The sequence below is a fragment of the Chamaea fasciata genome, unplaced genomic scaffold, assembly GCF_029207755.1.
Source record: "Chamaea fasciata isolate MVZ Bird 193981 ecotype frontalis unplaced genomic scaffold, bChaFas1.0.hap1 SCAF_1, whole genome shotgun sequence".
Lineage (NCBI taxonomy): Eukaryota > Metazoa > Chordata > Aves > Passeriformes > Sylviidae > Chamaea > Chamaea fasciata.
Window position 1 is genome coordinate 49529474 of NW_027094086.1, and position 20592 is coordinate 49550065.

At 39.0% G+C, this 20592-nt stretch overlaps 1 protein-coding gene across 2 annotated transcripts in view; it reads right to left on the reverse strand.

Moving 5' to 3' along the window:
* The window catches only part of MYOM1 (myomesin 1), a 73869-nt gene that overhangs the window by 18659 nt on the left and 34618 nt on the right, over window positions 1–20592 (reverse strand). Inside the window, exons 16-27 of one of the 2 annotated variants that reach the window (XM_066182907.1) lie at window positions 19527–19701; window positions 16626–16747; window positions 15392–15709; window positions 13594–13790; window positions 12703–12829; window positions 11796–11980; window positions 10950–11064; window positions 6388–6544; window positions 5426–5532; window positions 5258–5302; window positions 1539–1675; window positions 559–703 (exon numbers count right to left, since the gene is read on the reverse strand). In XM_066182907.1, the coding sequence (XP_066039004.1) occupies window positions 559–703; window positions 1539–1675; window positions 5258–5302; window positions 5426–5532; window positions 6388–6544; window positions 10950–11064; window positions 11796–11980; window positions 12703–12829; window positions 13594–13790; window positions 15392–15709; window positions 16626–16747; window positions 19527–19701 (1830 nt within the window). The remainder of the gene's footprint in view (window positions 1–558; window positions 704–1538; window positions 1676–5257; window positions 5303–5425; window positions 5533–6387; window positions 6545–10949; window positions 11065–11795; window positions 11981–12702; window positions 12830–13593; window positions 13791–15391; window positions 15710–16625; window positions 16748–19526; window positions 19702–20592) is intronic. The other variant, XM_066182915.1, reaches the window with a different exon arrangement.

Below are 20592 nucleotides of genomic sequence, written 5' to 3' on the forward strand. Positions count from 1 at the left end.
CAATGCTGAATGTCACTGTAACAGTTCAGTCTAACTCTGTCCCTTGGATGTCAGTGAAAATCTGGCCATAGGATCGAGTTTTCACTGAACATTCCAGAGTGTCAGAAGCTGATTATGACTAACTCAATTTTCCTGGCTGCTTGCAGTCATCAGGAGTTTAATGTGTCCTGTCTGTTAATGTGCAATCCCCAATCATACAGCTCCTGGTTGGAAGGCAAATGAGAGGCAGCAGAGTTAGCAGCTGCTTGAGCTCTGACAGGTGCAGCTACTTGTTCCTAGCTGAAAGGGCTTTTTATTTGGGAAATTTTCATTCCACCCATAGGAAAGCAAACCACGGCATGCTACAGTATTTTATGTTTCTGTAACATTTCCTCTTCCTCCCATCACTTTAAAATTTTCAGTTCACACACATGCCCTGTCCTGTAGGAGGCAGGCAAAACTGTGGCATAAAAAAACTGGAACGTCTGTTGGTGTTGAAAACAGTGAAAACTGAAGATGACAACTGAGATAACCTTGGCATAATTTTTCCAGCCCACTGTATAATACAGATTAGCCTACCATCACCAATGAGGACAAGACTAGACTGATTGGTTGCTTTTCCATCCTGCAGCTGGAACGTGTAAGTGCCTTCATCCTTTTCCTCAAGTTTATCCATAATCATTTCAACAAGGCCGGTATTGCGGTCCACCTTCATTTTATATTTCTGCAGGAGGGGAAAGTAAAGCAACAATTAATACATGTCAGAGACAGAAAATATTTGTAAAGTGTATAGTGGTCTCTTTAGGAGAAATTTTGTTTTCTTTATTTGGATTCCCACTTCAAGTTCCCATTTGTTCAGATCCCTATCCTATTCTAACTCACTGTCTGTAGCTCAAGCTCCAAATGTACAACCAAATAAAGAAATAAATGTTTATTAACTGATGCTGTATAAGCACGACATGCCTGTTGCACAGTGAGTACTATGTTCCTTTTCATTAGAAAGGTCTAGATTTGCATCTCCTCAGAATAATGCTTTCTTTGAGGGTAATTATATTTTACAAGGTTATGTTTATGCTCCATCTCTGCCTTCTATCTGATACTAGTGTTGCAACAAAATCATGCCACGTCCTGTCTTTGGGGGTAACAAGTTCTGCAGCTGGAAACAACAACTTGGGAATTTTTCTGTGATGTAATAAATTCCTTCAAACAAAGGAGAGGTGAGAATAAGGATATTCTAGTACTATAGAAGAAGGAGGTAGGTGGAGTCTCGGTGATTGCAGTGATTCCTTGAAGACCACAGTTAATAGAACATGTGGTATTCACAAAAGTGGCAGGAAGGCCTTGTATACCTTCCCTTTATAAAATGCATCCAGAAGAATTCATCTGGAGCTCAGAAGTATGGATAAAATCTTTCTAATCATGCTTTCCACAACACATGCTATTTCTCATGAAAATGCATCAGAGTAGAATACTAGTTGGAAGCATGCTGAAGATAAAGACACTAATCCTCATTGATACTCATGAAAAGGCAAACACATGTAAGCAGAGAAAAGCCTTACCTCTCCATTGAAAATCTCCTTATCATTAAATACAAAGTTGGCCTTTGCATTGCCAGATAGTTTCTCAGCTTGCAGCCAGAATCTCACTTCTCCTTTTTCCAAGATTTCCACTGCCAACTCAGAGATAAGTGGGACAGCTACAAAGAAGAAAGAAAGGAATGATGCATTTATTTTGCCTGTGCCCCAACAACTATTGTCTGCTGCAACCTGAAAGCCACTTAATCATTCCATACCTGAATTCTGTACACAAAGTAACTAGCTCATAACAGCTCTTCATCTAGACAGAATGCCTCTCCACCCACATGTACATAGAATGACAGATGAGATTTAGTCTTTTGATCCTTCAGTCACAAGGTCTGTCCAAACTAAAAGTGCTCAGGATATGAGGTCTGCTCCATTCTAAAACAAGGCTATTTCAAATGCAAACTGCAAGTATCTGTGAAGCATTACATGAGTCTGTATGGTGCAAACCCATGTTTAATGAGTTGTCTAATAATATTACTGTAAGACAGTGAACTGACTCAGAGGGGAAATAACAAAACAAAACACAAAAATATTTCCAAGCACAAAGCCAGAACAGAAAGTCAGCTGCTGAGCTGTAGGTTTGGAGATTTTGAAAACACTCTCATCCTTTTGAAAACACTTTTGATCCTCTGATGAGTGGAACCTCCATCTCCAGAATTCACCAAATATCCCAACACAACCTCAGTCTCCCCAGTACCTTTTGTTTTCCTATAAAAAACCGAAACCCCCACATATAAACCGATTCAGTGTGCCAACAGGCGAAAAATAAGTAAAAATTCTATACTATACCATAGGTAACTCTTTTTTAGTTAGTTAGTTCCTATTAGTAACAGTCCTCAGCTTGCTTTCATTGTAACTTTTCTTTAAGATACCATGATCAGCAACATTAGGCATGAGTAGTTAGAGTCTGATACTGGGGCATATTGCTCATCTCATTGACTTCTGTCATGTTATCTGTCCTGGTGGATGTGCAGGTTCTCAGTAAAAGTCATACTCTCAGAATTACGTGTGCTGCTGTGTGTGAACGCTCCCCCAGGCTCTAGTTTCTCAGTAGTGCAGAGTCTGCATTGCTGGGGTGTAGCATGGAACAACTGAGAGCAGTGCACAAACACCTTGCAAAACACGTAATGAGGTAGTCAGGTGGCAGTATAAAGACACGCCTCCCAGGGCAGGCTGGTTTCTTTAGCTTGGCGTAGGCAAAGGCTCACCTGCAAGCAGATGAGGACTGGGACCAAGGTAGTGTCTGGTGTCTCTCCTCCTGCTATTTGAATCCTTCTAAATGACTGGGGTGCCTTCTGGAGCACAGCTGCCATCCCACCCCACTGCCAAACAGACTTAGGGGGTGAGGACCCCTCAGCTCTTCCTTTCCCACACTGATTCCTTCTCCCTCCCACACCCACGTGTGTGCTATTAGTGCCTGTGTGGAACAGGGTCTGCCTCTGATAAAAACAAAGCTCCTGAGAGGTGTGGCAACAGTCACAGGGAAACAAAGAGATTTATGGAAAAGGCACATGCTTAACCAGAGAGGGAAAAGCCTGGAGCCTGGAAAGGCAGCATTGCCATGAGGGAGTGGGGCAAAGACAACCTCATGGAAGTGTGTCCCTGCTGTGGGAATGGTCCGTGTGAGCCTTCCTCACCCAGCACATCACTTTGTGGGTAAGAAACAGAAAGAATCTCAGGGCTTGCATAATTTCTTAAAACAAAGCAACTGAAATGGTACAGGAAGCAAGTGGGAGTGTGAATAGACATCAGGCTGCACTGCTTTTGTCTCACTGTCAGCTCTACAGCAATTTTAAGCCCCCACTTGGCTTGCCTGTTATTAACTAAGAATATCTTAGTCTAACATGGAAGAGAGAAAAGTATTTCAGCAGCTGTTAAATAAATGGCTGAAAGGATGCAAAAGGATTCTTTTTTGGAGAAAAGTCTGATCACTTCTCAGCCTAAAGGAACTGGACAAATTTGCCTTACAGCCTGCCATGAGCAAAAGTCTAATTTAAAATATTTCCATGAGCACCGATAGCTATTTTAGGCATTTTCCAGTAGTTTTACATCCTATTTGTATAGCATTACAAATTACTGGCAGCACTTGACAGGCAGTCCTTGGGCAGTTGCTAAATTGAGGAGCTGGAAGAGTTTCTTTTTACCTCATACCAACACACTGTTGTACCCATATGCAGTTGTGTTCTGTAAGGCTGTTATTCTAGCAATCCATTTTCCCATGGAGTTACTGGCTGCATGTGTTTCTAAACAGAAATCCCATTAATTTCTGCTCAGAAGTACAAACAGCTGAATCTCGACCCCTAGTTGTAATATATATTTTTCTTGAAGTGTACACAAGGGCCCAGAGTGGCCAAAGCATTTAAGACAGTTTCCTCCTTAAGGATACTTTCTGCAGTGATCTCCCTTGTCTGCCTGTGCCTTCTGGAAGCTCATGCGCAGCTATGTGTGTGCTGTTACCTAATACAGTGCAAAAAGGATGATCTGTGTCCTGAGGAGCTTATTTTGTGACATTGGTAGTAAGCACAAAGCATGGAAGAGTCCTCAGAAGGGAAAGGTCAGGGCAAGTAAGGTCATGCGACAGCAGCAAGGTTTTGTGATGACTGACTTTTAGTGTGAAAATATAAGTGGGAGAAGGTAATTGGGAGGAGCAGGAGTAAACAAGGCTTTGTTTGGGTTGTCACTAAGCTATCAAAAGGTGATAGAGTATGTTGAGAAGAGTGGAGCTGATGAGAAAAAGACGAAGAAGGAAACGAGAGAGATGATGTAGGCCAAAAGGCCATTTCTGTAGCAAAGGATTGGCTGGGCTGAGAGGCGCAATGTGGGCTGAGTTGGAAGAGGTGCCAGCAGTGCATGCAGTAAGCTGAAGATTTTAAAATGCAGGCAAGAGTTTTAGTGCCTGGAATGAAAAAGAAGAGAATATAGTGGGAAAAGATGAAACCAGGCTGAAATCTCATCTTGTTGTGTGCATTAAGATTCATTATATAATCCAGTATTATTTTCCCCCATTTATTCAAGTAATAGTCCAATAAAAATAACCAAATCGTGCCAGGGTGTGATGAATGTCTGTGGAATTGACAAAAATACCATTCCAAGAGTAGAAAACATGTTAAAATTTTGTCAAATGTTCCAGGAAAGAGGGAGAGAATGAATTTCAGCAGGAAAATTCTGTACATATGGATCATTACAGCTGAATTTACTACACTTGCCAAATTTGTTAACCTTAAATTTAACTTAACTTCTGTTGGAATAAAATTAGAGAATCTTTCAAATTCTGGTTTTCAAATCAGGTCAAGCATGCTGAATAAGTATTAAAGCCTGTTCTGCAGAAGAAGCAAAGCCAATATGGTACTTATTTTCCAGCTGTTATACAGACTTATTATGTAGACCAGTAGCCTGCAATAGTTTGGGAAGAACATCAGTAATATACAAATGTAATGAAAGAGGGAGAGAAAAATAAATCTTGAATTTTTCAATCCAAACCCGCTTTCACTTGAAATTACTATAGTGATCCCCTTACCTGATGGTGGCGGGAGCTTTGTGACCATAGACTCATAGAATGGTTTGGGTTGGAAGGGACCTTCAAAGGTTATCTAGTCCAAGCCCCCTGTATGAGCAGGGACATCTTCAACTAGATCAGGTTTGTGATACCCACTGCATGCAAAGCTCTGCCCCCCAGACATGATTGATTCACTTACTTGGGAACTGGCGTTCATGGCTCAGAGCAAGCAGGCGTTTCATTTCTGCAAAAGACATAAAAGAAGTAATATGAGGTGTGTGCATTCCTTTTGGATCTCAGAGACACAGCAGCAGGGAAAAACAGATGTGAAAGCAAACTAGGCATGCTTAGTAGGCATTGTGTCTACCTTCCTCGTCAATTGTGTAGCTTGATGAAACTCCATCAGTGTCTGTAACAATACAAGAGTAAATTCCCAAATCATCTTCTCCAAGATCCTTAAAGGAGAGTTTTGACCTATAAAAGGGAAAAAAAAAAAAAAAAAAAAAGCACTGTGATGAAAAGGTGAAATCCATCTAAACCAAACCCCTCCTTTCTGTCTATATGTCCTAGTAAGTCCTACCATGTGTGATAAAAATGGTGATGGCACCAAAAGAAAAAAGGCATGTTGTCAGGCCTTTGATGAGCCTGGAAGGATACTGTAGGTATAGGCTGACTCAGTTTCTATATGGCAGCACCATGACTGTATTTCTTTAGATACAGGTTATATCACTGGGAGAGCACAGAGGCTCTTCATGGGCTGAACCTGTGCACTCACCTTGTCTTCCTCTGGGAAAAGCCTGAAGAAACAGAGTAGGCTTGGAGACATTACATAAATTACTAAATCAGGCTATGGTGATGCCGTCATAAGAAAGCCTTGCTTACTGCAGCAGTTCCAAAGACTACAGCTGCATTACAAGGCAAAAGCATTTTGCAAGAAGCCAGATAGTTTTATTATTTGGAGATTTAAAATACTAGGAATAGGACTAGGAATACTACTACTAGTAGTAGTAATAATAATAATAGTAATAATAATAATGATATTCTGCCTTGATTGAGAGGTTATAAGGTGAGAGGGCACAGATTTTCTCTCCCCATGCCTAAACATCACTAAAGTGCCTACAGAGGAGGTCTGACTCATTCTGTGCAAGCTACAATTTCCAAATGGACTGGGTATGGGTTTACCGTTCAGAGAATAACATTCTCAGGAAGTAACCATCAAGTAACAGAGGCAGTTTTAACTCTTCCTGCAGTCAAACATTAAAATGATGTATTTCTGTGACAGTCTAGATCTCTCAAACACAAGACTATTGCTACCCCTGAGGGTCTTACTTTCCGCCTTTGGTATCGATGTTCAGTCGAGCGTCATCCTCAATTGGTTCATAATTCTTGGACCAAATGAACTTAGAGTCTGGAGACATCTGATCACATTCAAAGTTCAAGGAAATTACTCCATTGTCATCTACATCAACCACCACTTCCTTGGTTCCTTAAAGAGCAGAACAAGGCAAGTCCAGTTTCTTAGAGAAGTCAGCAAACAAAATTCTACAGATGTCATTCAGAGAGTGGATTAAGCAGATCCTTGCCATTTTCTCAGCTGGAACATAAATTGCTGCACTCATCGATATCCCTGGTCTTTGATTCACAGGAAGAGTTCTTTTTCTAATCCACAGGTTAAAACACATCATAAATCAACTGATTTATTTGTGTGAATCTAAACATCAAAGCATGCACAAGAGTTGCAATGAAGGGGGTAAAAAGCAAGACTCTAAATCTACTAAATGTCTGAGCTATTAATTAGCAGTATTTTCCATGGTAAGGAATAGCTAGAGCTTTCATTATACAGCATGGATTTGAAGAAGAGGAAGCAGTCAAGTTGCCCCAGCAGCACACATTTGTGACTGAGGCACAAATTGGTGACACTGGCTTTACTCAGGGAGGTTGGTTTAATTGCTGTGCTTGGCATCCAGCCCTGCTGCCGTCTGCACCATTAATCCAGGGCCCACAAAGGAAGTGAATATTTGCAATTAGCTGCTTAAGTCACCCACCCAGTCTTGCCAGTACCTTCAGTCATTGAACTGGATAGGCTGACCCAGTTTGTCCTTTAAAAGGCCTTGGGGTGAATCCTGGGTCAGCAACCTGAAGGCACCTCTATTCTGCTCCCTCACACCCCAGTGGAGCTGAGGGAATTTCATCTGGGATTTGGAAAACCCAGTGAGCTTGTCATCTGTGGCATTAATGTTCATTTCAACAACTTGTCTGAGAATGTCAGGGAGAGCATGTGCACTGAGAGGTGCTGGAGAACATCCAGCCTTCTTTTCTGAACACCTCTGAGCTGGATCTCCTTCTGAATAGGGCAGTCATGTCCTATTACTTGGGCTACGACAATTCTGGGCTGCCCAGAATACTGATGACACGCTTTCTCCACAAAGTATTGTACTTTAAGGACAAGAGCCTTATTCTTGACACCGAGATTAAGTGCTTTATTTTCAGCATAATTCTTAGTGACCCACAAGCATAATAGGAGATTTCTGTGTTTCATCATCCTAATACTACACACATCTTTTCCAGCACTGCAAGCAGCTCCTGTCATGACAATCTGTGTGTACACAGCTTTCTTAGTCTTCACACTTTGCCATAAGCGTTTAATGAAAAATGAGATTAATATTCCCATTTTGGTACCGTTATGTACCATCACTTGCAGTAGTGAAGCACATTAAGTACCAAACTGTGATAAATGAAGTCTGAGACCTACAAATATTTTACTAGGCAACAATATATTTGCAAATTTTTGTTATAATTTAATTTATTATATGCAAAATTCATCATTTGAAATTTCATTAGTGTTTGGTTTCCTCTGGGTCATTAGCCCATGAATCTTTTTATGACACTTTATGTGACATGGAAAGAACTACAGCCATGAGGTTAATTTGAACAATAGAATCTTTTACATTTGTTTTAAAACATTCTCATTATCGTAGCAATGTATAGCATTCATTTCCAGAAGTGATGATGGAATTTATCTCTAAGATTTATATGAGTAAAAAAAAATTGTCTAAACTGCTGACCACATTTGAAAACCACACTCCACCTATCCTGCAAAGTGGAGCCAAAGAAGCTGCCATAGTACTAGCAGTCTTAATTTTCCTCCCCTAGATAGCTTGTTGGTTTCAACATATCATCCAGAGCTTCTCTTAGTGTCACAGTAAGAAATTAAATACTTAGATGTCATAGCACATCTCCATTTACCTAAGCATTTTATTGCACGGAAAGGAAAGAAATAACAGAACATAAAGCAGGCATCTTCCACACAGTAGAGGTCATGGCATCATTTTGAATATAGCCATTCAGAAAAGTTGAATGGGACAGATTTTCCTCAATTCCTGAGGTCCAAGCCCTTCTCAAGTGGCTAATGCAAGCTCTTAATCTAATTTTGCTTTGCATCAAGATAAACAAGGACTAAGGGCAACAATGTGGAAGAGTTGCAGTCTGCTCTTAGATTTCTCTTGTTTCCTGTGAGATCTACATATGCCAAAGTTCTTTTGTCAAAAGCCAAAGTTATAGATCAAAAGTAGCCTGGATTGGTATTTGTTTACAATGGTTGGGATTTAAAAATTAATTTTAGAAGATAACTGTACAAATTAAACATGGTTTTCAAAGAAAAGAAAGTGGATGCAAAGTATTGAATTGTTATATTTACACATTTCTTTGGATAAAGACAACTGGCACTCTTTGTATGAAAGCAGGTATTTCATTCAGGATATTATTTGCTTACATTCTTTGATTAGAAATCTCAGCTGTCTTGCGATTTTACACGTTCGCCAAAAGTAGCATTCCAGCAGGAACTGTCTAGAGAGACCTGACAATATTTTGTCTCCATCCAAGATGGTAGTAGAGGCATGACTCATTGGGCAGCACCAAAATATTTGTGGTAATTTTTTAAAAATGGTATGATTGTTCTTGACATTTTTGTGGTTAGAGTGAGAAAGGCGGAAGCCTGCTCAAGAGGCTCTTCTATGAAATAATTGTTTTTAATAAGTTTTTTTTCTTTTCTTAATACCTTTAAGAAGCTTAGTTTGGTGGATTCTGTATCAGCAGATCTCAGCTCAAAATATGGGTCAAGCAGATTGGTACACGTAAGTGATTTTCAGTTTCCCTGAGTGTTCACTGGGCTAAATTCTCACTTTTTGGTGTTCCCTCAGATGTCATACCTATGAACCCTCCTTCTCTAATGGTCAGGTCTGTAAACTGAATGTTCTGCTCAAATTCACCTCATTTGAGTGAACACTGAAAACAGTCTACAATTTTTTTTGGTCATGTTGGTCATCTTCACAAGGGTTTGTATTTTTCTTTTCAATTGTAGTAACATGGTCAGTCCTTTATTTAGGACACTTGAAGAGTGTTATCATCGCAACGTTTTATCAGAAGTATGATGCACAGATATTAACCCTCAACAAAAACAGATTAGAAAAGCCAAAAGTTTAGTATTAAATAGGGGCTTAATTATTTTTTTAGAAGTAGCTGTTGTATGTAGCTGTTTTCAGGAATAAATTTTTAAGGTTTGCCTTGATAGAAAATAGCCCTGGTGCTTCATCATCTTATAGATCTGAAATTGTTTCCTATATTTTTCAAAGATCCTATTTCAAATCCTTCTTATTCACAAAATTACTTACCTTCTTTTTCTCCTTGTATCCCAATCTTACATGCTTTCAACTGACCATCTACACCTTCCAGTCCCTTTTTCCCATCCTAGCTCAACAGCAGCCACCCCAGTCTCCCTACTCTGAGCTTTCCAGTTCTTTTACACCCCCAGCTTCAGACCCCCTTTTTCAGGCTTTCTTGACTTACAGCCTCACTGAGGTCTAACTCAATACTTGTTAGAACTTTTGCAGCCCTGGTCATAGGGATTGGGCATCTATGAGAGCTGAGCAAGAGGATGTAAAAATTAACCTGGGGGTCAGAAACTGGGAAAGGATCCCAGGGAAATGAAGTCTGCAGGTGTAGGAAGGAAATTGTCAGAGGAGAAGAGGGTGTATGACGGATCCAGGTTGAACTGTAGCCCTGTACTTTCTTACATCACACTAACCTTATACTAAATTCGTTTTAAATATCTGGGATTTCATTTTGGCACCTTGTAGGACCCTGCACTTCTAAAATAGTCAATAGACGAGTAAGCCACAAGTCCATGCTTGTGCTTTCTATTGGCGGCTTTGTGACAAAAAGGCGTTGTCTCTGACCAGTCACCTATTTTACTGGTATAGCTAAATAAACCCCAGGGGTTTTGTGAAGTTCCAAAGTTCCAGGTATGGAGATGCTGCCTCTGCACTGGTTCCTGTGTTTCCTGCTGGTATTACAGACACACTGGAGCCACCCTTCAAGGATGACTCCAACAAACAGTTGCACTTGAATTTGAGACTTGAAAGTGGTCCCCAAAATAACTTCACTGTACTTTTAAAGCCTTTCTTTTAAAGACCAAGGGAAAAAATGTAGTTTATTTTATCCTTTCCTGAGGCACATTACATAAGGAGAATGATAAGGCATAAACAATTGGTTTAATACCAGGAAAGGCAAAATTTACATCTGTAATTTTGTTCCGTTGAGCTGATCTTACTCGGTCCTCTACTTACGCAGCTACCTGTAGAGACATGCAAAGCTTACAAGTTTATTGTATCTTTATATTCCTGGACCTGTAGTTACGATAAGAAAATCTGTTCTGACCTGAAAATGTACCAGACAACGAACTTAAGATATGGCCCTCAACTCATATCTTGTTTCATTTAAAAAGCTTGACATGAGAAGGATCAGATTCTTGGCGTGTAGCCTGCAGGTGAACACATTGCACAAAGAGGAACCTGTGTAAACAGGACGACAAAGAGGAAGTGTTTCCAACGAACCTGGTCGGGTTTCAGCTGTGACAGCGTCTGTGACATCTGACGGTTTCCCAACGCCCGCCTGGTTCATTGCCCGCACACGAAACACGTAGCTTACACCTTGTGTCAGGCCACCAATCTGAAAGAACCAAATACATACATGGTATGTTGCAAAACACTGATTTTAATTTCACACTTATTAAGATCAGTCTGAGTATTTGACAATTCTGTTTCCTTTCTTGTTTTGTTTCTTTTCCAGTTCTCCTTTTTTTTTATTCAATTCCAGAGTGACATGACTAATCTTTGTGACTTGCTCCTTCCTTGTGTCCATAGTTAATGTTCAGGCAGTGTCATTGCTGTCATTGATTTCTTAGAAAAAGGAGCATTGGTTTTGGAACAGGATGTTTTTAACTCATGTACATTGACCTCTGAAACATCATAGTCTTTTACTGCAGATAAATGCTGGCTTTAAAAAAATAAATTATCAGGGTAATAAGTGCCAGCCACACCTATTTAGAAACAAGAGGGGATTTAATAGTTCAGATTTAACTGACTGACTTGAGGAATTATACTGACATTATATCACCTGGGGATACTCCTATAAAACATAAATGAAAGGATCACACTTTAAAATGAGTTATCTTTCAAATTTTGTGAAAAGCTTAAAAATAGCAAGCCTTCTTCAGACTTATCTCTAGAACTGCAATACTGCTGACTACTTATTTAGAAGTCATTACAAAAAATTATGTGTCATATGGCCTACTGAGTAATCCTTTAAGTGGAGCCATGACCAGCACAGGATGATGCTATCAAAACTGACTTTCCCAAGCTTGTGCTACTATGCCAGTATTTGAATCTTCAGTTATTTACCTTCAAGAATTTCTTTTGAAGTGGCTTCTCATTGACACTTTTCCAGTGTTCCTCCTTTGCTTTACTTTCCTTCATATCAACATAATAACCAACTATGGGACTACGACCAGAATAAACTGGTTCCTTCCACAGTAAAACCAGAGAGTCCTTCCTAACTTCTGTGCATTTGACATCATGGGGTGGCCCTGAAATGTAAAAGTTGGGGTAGTGGTATCAAAATAAATCCCAAAGGGACTAATGCATAAGACTCCACAACCCAAACCAGACAGAACCCAGAACTGCACACAGAACTTATATAACATTTAGTTCCTCTGTATCATACCTAGACCCAATATAAATACAACCCACACCAATCAAAAAAGACTAACTCAAAACACGGTCTAATTAGTTGAGATTGGTATCTTGATCAAATATTCATGAGCTTACAAAATGGACAAATAATCCCCAAACTCAGGGAAATAAGTTAATTATTAAGCTAATATGCTGCTTCAAGGACTGGTCTAAAGTCCACCGAAGTCAGTGGAGGTTGTTTTCATTCATTTCAATGAATGTTAAAAGGTCAGGGATCTTGCCTCATGGTGATACATTTAGATAAGGGTTACAAGACCCCATTCTTCTCTGCCTTGTACCTTAGACAGGTATTTATGTCCAGTACTTAAATTAGAAAGCAAAGTGTCAGACACAGCAGAGGAACAAAGAAGGAAAGATAAAGAAAACTAAAGAAGCCGCTTGTAAAATGCTACTAATAGGGATTATGTAAGCCAACACTGTAATGGTACTAAATCAAAGCGCTGACGATTCAAGCCTGGCCATGAACTTCAGTGTTCTGTTGACTCCCCTGCAAAATGCCTGCATTAGATAATCAGTCCCAGAGCACCCCTGGGCTGTGTCCCACTCAGGATCCTACCAGGCACAGCAATGGTCCACTCTTCACATTTGAAGGGGTTGCTGGGTTTAGAGGGTGCCCCAACCCCTGCCAGGTTAGCAGCAGCCACCTGGAACTGGTACACCATGTTTTCCTTCAGGTTTTGGATCTGCAGGATCAATAAGATGGTACTTATTAACTTTGGATTAGGACTTCAGAGGAAAGTCACAATGACAATTGTTGAAAACATGAGCATGCTTTTAAGTGTGCCTGAAGATGGAAGCATTATTAATTATCTTAACATGATAATTATCTTGGGTTTTCCTCTGATCAGTGATGGAGCACACATGAGTGATCTTAGCACACTCAAATTGCAATCCCCTTTTCCTATTGATAGACACTTTGGTAGCCAAGGAGGAAACAGGGTATTGCTCAACAACCATCTTAGTCCGTCTTGTGGTATGGAGCAAGTTCACTTAAGGCTAGAGTTGTCCTCACAGTGGGGTGAAATTCAGTCCTGGCATTGCTTTTCATTTGTAAAGCAGCTCAACAAGGTTGGAGCTAGCACTGTCTCTAAACTGGGTCAAGAACTGATCACAAAAAGCAGCTGGCACAGAGTTGGTTTCAGCACCAGCAAGCACTGGGATATGTCCACCAAACCAGTAGGAATTCCATTTATGGTGAGGGCCTAAATACAAAATATCAGATTATGTCAGTGAATTTACAGATGTCAGTTGGTGCCAGACTAACAAATAAGTGTACAAACAACTTTGCAGAGAAATTTAACAGGGCTAAATAAATTTACCATCATGGAATTAAAACCCTCTGAACACTTATCTGTACACTGAATCATAATTCATCCCAACCCATCTTTGAGATTTGATTTGAAAATACTGCCTGTTGCCCCAGCAATAAGTGGAGTTAACCTCTTACCCTATATGCCCTCTCAGTAACAGCCTTAATGTTGGCCTCCTTCCATTTCCCAGGAACTCCATCAACCACTTCCCTATAGTTCACGTAGTAGCCGGTAATTTCAGTTCCACCAATGGCTTCAGGTTGTTTCCATCCCAGAACCATCGAGTCCCGGACGCTCTCGAGTACCACGATGTCATAGGGTGGGGATGGAGCAGCTGTTTCAATGTGAATAACTTGTAAGTGGGAGGCAATGCTTCAGCCTTGCTTTCACTTACCATGTTCAGGAGGCTCCTGCCCTGTGTTTCCTAATTAGGACAATATTTATGTGCCCAAGGGAAGTTTCTGGAACTGGAATAAGAAATGCAGTGTAAAAGCTTCCACAAACCAAATGCAAAGTTCAAACTGCATAGGAATTAGTTTTCAGGATCCCCTGTTTTTGAAAAGCAGGCTAATACATAGCAAAAGAATGTGTTGCAATTGCAGCTCTGATGCAAGTGATCAGGACTCATTTTACTCTGTAAAAAATGAGGAACTAAAACTAAAATTGCAGGAAAAGCAAAAAAAAATAGAGATGCAATGATTTGTTGTCTTTTGCAGAAAGCAATTCCTTTTTTGCAATACAATATTCTTTGTAGTTTCCTTTTTTTTTTTTTAATAGTCTCACATTCTTTCCTCCCAAGAATTGCCTGTATCTGTTTCTTTTTTTCTTTTAAATTTATACACTGTGCAGATTTTATCATTGCACCCATCATGTGATCTTACCTTAATGGAAAGTAGAGTGATCATAGGCACTGAAGTATGATCAGAAACGGAACATGTCTGTTACTGGAACTTACATTAAAAAATGTGTGGCATAATCCTCCTTCTTAGATTTTCTTTTTCAAACAATACAGAAATCATTCACTTCATCCTAACCCACTTTCTCATATTTCTTCCGTATCTCATAGGAAAACGCTTACCCACATCCAATATACCAGTAAAAATATACCAGTAACATACCAGTGAAAAGCCTTACTTGTGCCCCTGAAGTCATACTTTGGATGGAAATTCCACATCATCTATGTTTCCTTTTGTGTGTAATGTTTAATATTGGTGTCAGCTAGGCCCAGGTGCCCCTAATCTGTTTTCTGTTCAACATTTTGTGTCTCACTTCAGAGGCCTAGGGAGGAGTTTAGTTCCCTGGCCAGGAACCAGGACTTAAGTGAAATTCAAGCCCCACTTATCTTGGGCAAAATGGGTGTTGAGGCAAGGCACTGAAATTTAGAATGTGACTTTGTGCATGTGCCTATAACTTGATAGGTTTTCTTCCCTACATAACACTATTTGCCAGAGATAGAACACAACATTCATTAGCACAGTGTCAGCAGAAAAGATGTAGCTTAGGCTAAAATCCACAAAGGATCTTCATATTTCCTTACAGAACACAGATTCTCATGCTTACCATCATTATCATATTTTGTTTCCTTACCACATATATAACCCAGGGAACTAGGTAACCAGATTCCTAACAAATTACTGAAGGGATTTAGAAATAATTTATCACCTTGGATACATTAATATGCAGTCAAACAAGCCATTAAATTACTAACCATATTGATATGTTTCACTTTCATTAACCACTAAGTTTGTAAAGTGATCTCCAATACCATTACATGCATAATGATCTTAATGGAGAGTTGAGCACATAATTAATGGTTTTGATAGAAGATGTATCACTGTAGAGCACATTCACTTGTGGCACAGTTGAACAGAAGTTACAGCAGTCTGAAGTGGACTTACCAAAGCAGCAAAATCTATTTATTTCATTAATTCTCACCTGTATCTTTCTTCTTTGTAACTTTTTCCACTGTCAAAAGATCCCCGGGTTGAGACTTACTTGCCTGCTTAGCAGCAACTTTTTGTGGTGCAGGGTCCTTAACCATTTCTCTCGTGTTACTGTCTCCTGTACTCTCCAGTTTGCCACAGGTACTGGGCAATGTCTCTCTATTAAATTTAGCATTGCATTTTAGCAAAGCATCTGTGTCAAAGATAGGCTGGGAGGCCTCATGCATGCCTTCCCAGCTGGTAGTGCGGTCTGTTAGTCCAGCAGATTTACCACTTAGTTCAGGACACACACCATGAAGCAATCCTCCCCCTACAATTGCCAGAAAACAGCAAAGACATTTAGATTTAGAACATATTCTTTTTTTCTTCATTTAGATAACAGAGTTAAGATATGCATGCAGTGAACCATACAGTCAAAGTATGACAATCACTGTGTTTACGTTCAAAATGTTAAGCTTGAATTCAAGAAAATTTGAAATGCATAGAATACCTCTCAGCCTGCTCACAAATAATGCTTTTTTAAATAATGTCTAGTATTCAGAGCAGAAAAAAAGATGCAAAGGTAATAGTATTTTTACTTTGCTACAATTATTTTAGTATTAGACCTTCCAGGTCATATTTCTGATCCTATCAAGATGATCTCACAAAATTGCCATAGACCACATGTCTCTGCTCTAAGGGTGAGAGGTATGCAGCTTCAATACAAATTAGAGTATTGCAGACATCCAATTTATTCTAGTCCAGTGATCTCATTAATCTTTATGGATTAGTTCAGGCAGTGGCAAACAGAAACAATCCATCAGCAAAGGGAGAACACACAGGGTTATAGAAGGTTTACAAATGACACATTGCACTATTAGGTATAGTCATGGAAACAAATTTCTTAGGAACTGACTGTACACAGGATGGTGTGCATTAGAGGTGATATACCAGATTACAGAAGCAGAATGACATTACCATTTGCCAGGATACTTATTAAGTGAACTCAGCAGTGCTCTCATACAGTGGTTCACAAGAAACACCTGAAGAAAACTGGATGGTGAAGGTGAACAGTCTACAAGAGTGCAGTGAGGGTGAAACTATGTCATGAGACTATAGGATCTATGGATAAATTATTATTTGTGGACAACCTTGTGAAACAAAGCAATTAATTAGTTACTAATAATTGCTGAGAACTTATTTACTTAATTAATTACCATTGAAAGAGGCAATGGAAAATAGCTTACCAATGGCTGCTTTCACCTCTATAGGCTCTGATTCCTGTGAAAATTCACTGAGCCCCGCTGCATTAACAGCTCTAACTCTGAAAATGTACTTCTCACCATTGCTGAGCCCATGGCAAATGAATCTGAAACAAAACAGTCAAGGAATACTTAGGAAGTACTATAGACAAAAGTTTTAAGGGAGAAAAGAAAGCATTTCTTCTATGATATTTATTCTGGTTTCTAAAAATCATGGAGAAACCATGACCCCAGCCACTTATATGAAGGTCAGAGAATGCAGAATTTGGGCACCTCATTCACACAGCAATGTACAACCTCATCTCTTCTAAAACACACTGTTTCAACACTCTTTCCTTCTTGAGACTACACAAGTTTCTGTGTTACCACAGGGTCTACTTTGCTTCTGCCAGTATATAAAATCCATGCTTCCTAATGGAAAAATGTGAAAATCTGCACAGGTAAGGTCTACATTTGCTTCTTGTGGGATATTTTCATGACACAAGTAAAAGACACATGTAACACAGGTTCCCATAAATCCCTTCCAATCATAAATAAAAAATCGCAGAGTTCAAAAAAATTACAGGGCATTATACAGGAGCTAAGTTATTTTTGTACTTCACTTTCTTGCTTCAATACATGACAAATAATCCAAGTCAGACAAATTCTTTTATTTGAAGATGTCTACTTGATAATCTAATTGTCACATAAGAAAAACCCTCATAAATTTTCTCTGGTGTCCACCCTGAAAACACAAAATTTCTGAAGACAGGAATCAATTATTTAGGAATAGATTGTGGTAAGGAAATTTAAAGTTTTTTGTTTAAAACCCCATTTCTTTTTCAATAGATATTTTAAGTGAATTTTATTCCATGTTACCTTGATTTTGTTCTACTTCATAATGTAGTAATAATTGCACTACCAGCGCTAATGTCATGTGATGGCATATGAGGCAACTACAATGTGGAAAACAAAATCAAAGTTTTGTTTTGGGGTAAGGAAAAAAAAAAAACTAAATCAAAATTTTCAAAGCAGAATTTCCCCTACCTATTTTATCAGACTTTTCCAAGTAATTTGCTTTCACCAGGATGTGCGCAGAATTTCAAAAGATCAAAATTGATACTGATTAACACGTGGCCAGAGTCTAATAAGCCAGGTGCTAATGCATCAGTCTCTGAGGGTCCAGCCTTTGCAAAGAAGTGGCTAATATTAATTTGAGCAAGACTCGTCCTCGGAGGTGTTTTGTAAATGAAAAGGTTTAATAAAGAAAAATAGCAAAATAACAAATGTTACAGAAAACAAATGATAAACCGAGCACAGGTGTCTGAGAAAACCTCAGACACCCTGCTACAAACACTCCAAAAAGCCCTTTCTTCCTTCTGTGGTCCTTCCTAAATACTGAATGTTTTAGGAGGGATAACCTGGCTTGCAGCCAATAGAGGGAGATACAGGGTTTGAATAACAGTGACAAGATCCAAAGAATGCTTATCTCTCTTATTGGCATTGAGCCAATCACTGCTAGCAGGGTATGGAAAAATCTAGGTAAATTTTCTAAAATGTCTAAAGGTAAACTGAAACTCTTTCCGTATTTGGAAACACCTGCTAGGGGTATGGGGGATGCTTTACTACATCAGATAGACTGCATAAGACATATGATGAACTACAGCTAATGCCTTAAAATTGACTCAACCAGAAAAACCAAGAGTTAACAGACAGCCTGTGCCTGACTGCATCATACATTATATCACAATGACTAAAAATTCAACAATAGAAACCTATGCAGTGTGCTTGTATCACAATATACTGTAACTCAGAACAATATTTTCATTTCTACAGTGATTAAAGGTCACATTTCATATTTTAAAACAAGCAAAGAGCATGAAACTTCACCCACTTTCAATATAACTACAATATAACTCATAGAAATAAATATGAAAGGATGCAATAATGGCACACATAAATATAAATGCAATATAAAGGCACTAAAGAATGTATAATGGAAATTGTTGTGTCTCTGTTCAACCAAGTGAGGTTTTAGGTACTTCTGATACACTAAGCATTTACAATGCCCTTCTAAACAGCAAAGCTGGTCCAGGAGTACTTAGCAGAGTCTTACTTATTGTAATAAGGGTCATCACAGGTAGCAAGTGCAAATAAGCAGAATCAGTCAAAACAAGCAGGGACTACTTCTGTATTGACATCAATCCACTTGAAGAAAAAGTTCTGCACTTACTCCTTCAAACTGTGAAGATTACATATTTATTCAAATGAAACCAAATCAGATTTATCTCAGGAAGTTTTAAATCTTGATTTTTTTTTTCTGACTGGAGACCAAGCTTCATATTGCTAAGAAATGTGGGTTTGTACCCAATATTTAAGAGTGTTTATTAACTTCTTGATGATTACAAGAGAAAGAGCAGTCAGAAAGTAATATTTTTAGTAAGATAGAGCCCACATGTCCTCCTGACAGTCCAGATATATAGTCCAGAAATGTTTAAAGCAGACTTCCAAAACAAAGCACTTCGCTTCCAAACATTATGCAGTTTAGTTTTCCACATTTGTAACTTCAGTCATTCCTCAATGTCCTGTTTTTCATCAAACTGATAGGCTGTACAATAGCTAGAAATAACAAACTGCTTCACTTTGTCTTCATTAGCAATGTCCATGTTTCTTCTCCCTTGACTAATTTTTTCTATTATAAGGTTGATTATAATTTCTCTTTGGACAAAACTCACAGTTTGAAATATGTTTTTATAACTTCTTATGAGCTTCACATGCAAGAGGGTTTCCAGCCTGCTGGCTACCACCAAGACATCAGCTCTACCACTACTACTTATGGTTGGAACGCACATATATTCAGTAAACCAGACACTGGTGACCTAATTTCCATGGTTTAAGATTAATTACCTTGTGCCTTTCACTGGATTGTTGTTGCATGGTTCCCAACGACCAGATCCTTCCACACTTGACTCAATGTAGTACCCAACCAGTTCCTTGGCATCTGGGGGCTCAGTCCAAGTGACAACAACTGAAGTATCTGTATTCCTAGTTGGCAGAATGCGGCCAGGAGCTTTGGGAATATCTGTGGGAGAGAAGCAGAAATAAATTAGTGGCCTGCCAGTTAAAACTCACAAATAAAATAAGCATGAAATTCTATACTTGATTTTACTAGCATGACTAGTACAGATTTAACTTTCAAAAAATTGCTGTGCCTTAAATTAAGTTATCTGTCAGGCCAGGACAGGATCAGTAGGCTCAAGCCTTTGGTGGTGAGGTTCTTCATTTCTGTATTGCCTAGGATTCAGTGTATTTTCTTCAAATCATGTATAGTTTATCCCCCCGTGCTGAATATCTGTCACAGAGATGTGATTTGGAGCTTTCTAAAAGAGAAAATGCACTAGGTGCACATTGAAGATCTTATGCAGCCCACAGGATAAGCCGGAAACCAAGGCTCCTGTTAAGTAGCAAAGGGTATCTACAGTGTTTTTAAGAAGAGACGTTTCAATCTTCTTTAAAAATGTATTTCATGCACATCCAAATGCTCTGAGAATTCAATAAAAAGCTGAACAGAGATCATTTGGGAATTGGATTGAAATCTGCATTGCTGTTTGGAAACCCATTGGTAATGTAGGTGTAGCTACTGATGACTTACTGTATAGAACATCTTGGCTTCTTTTCCAGTGAAAATAGTCTCTGCTTTCACGTAAGTATTAAATTCTTCACTTTTGTTTAATTTGGCAAACAAGGAAGGTTAGACTCTGCTGATGTCTGGGCTTATTTTCAATAAAGACTCTTAAGTAAAACAAAACATTTTTGTACTTCCTTGAGTTTTCATTTTCTTTTGCTATTTGCAGTCTTTGCAGTTCTTGGCATTGTTATTTGCAGCTTAATTCCCTTGGTTTGCATCTGTCATTTGACTGTACATTGGAGGCTGAACAACCCAAACAAAAATTATTTTAGCTAAAGGGAAGAA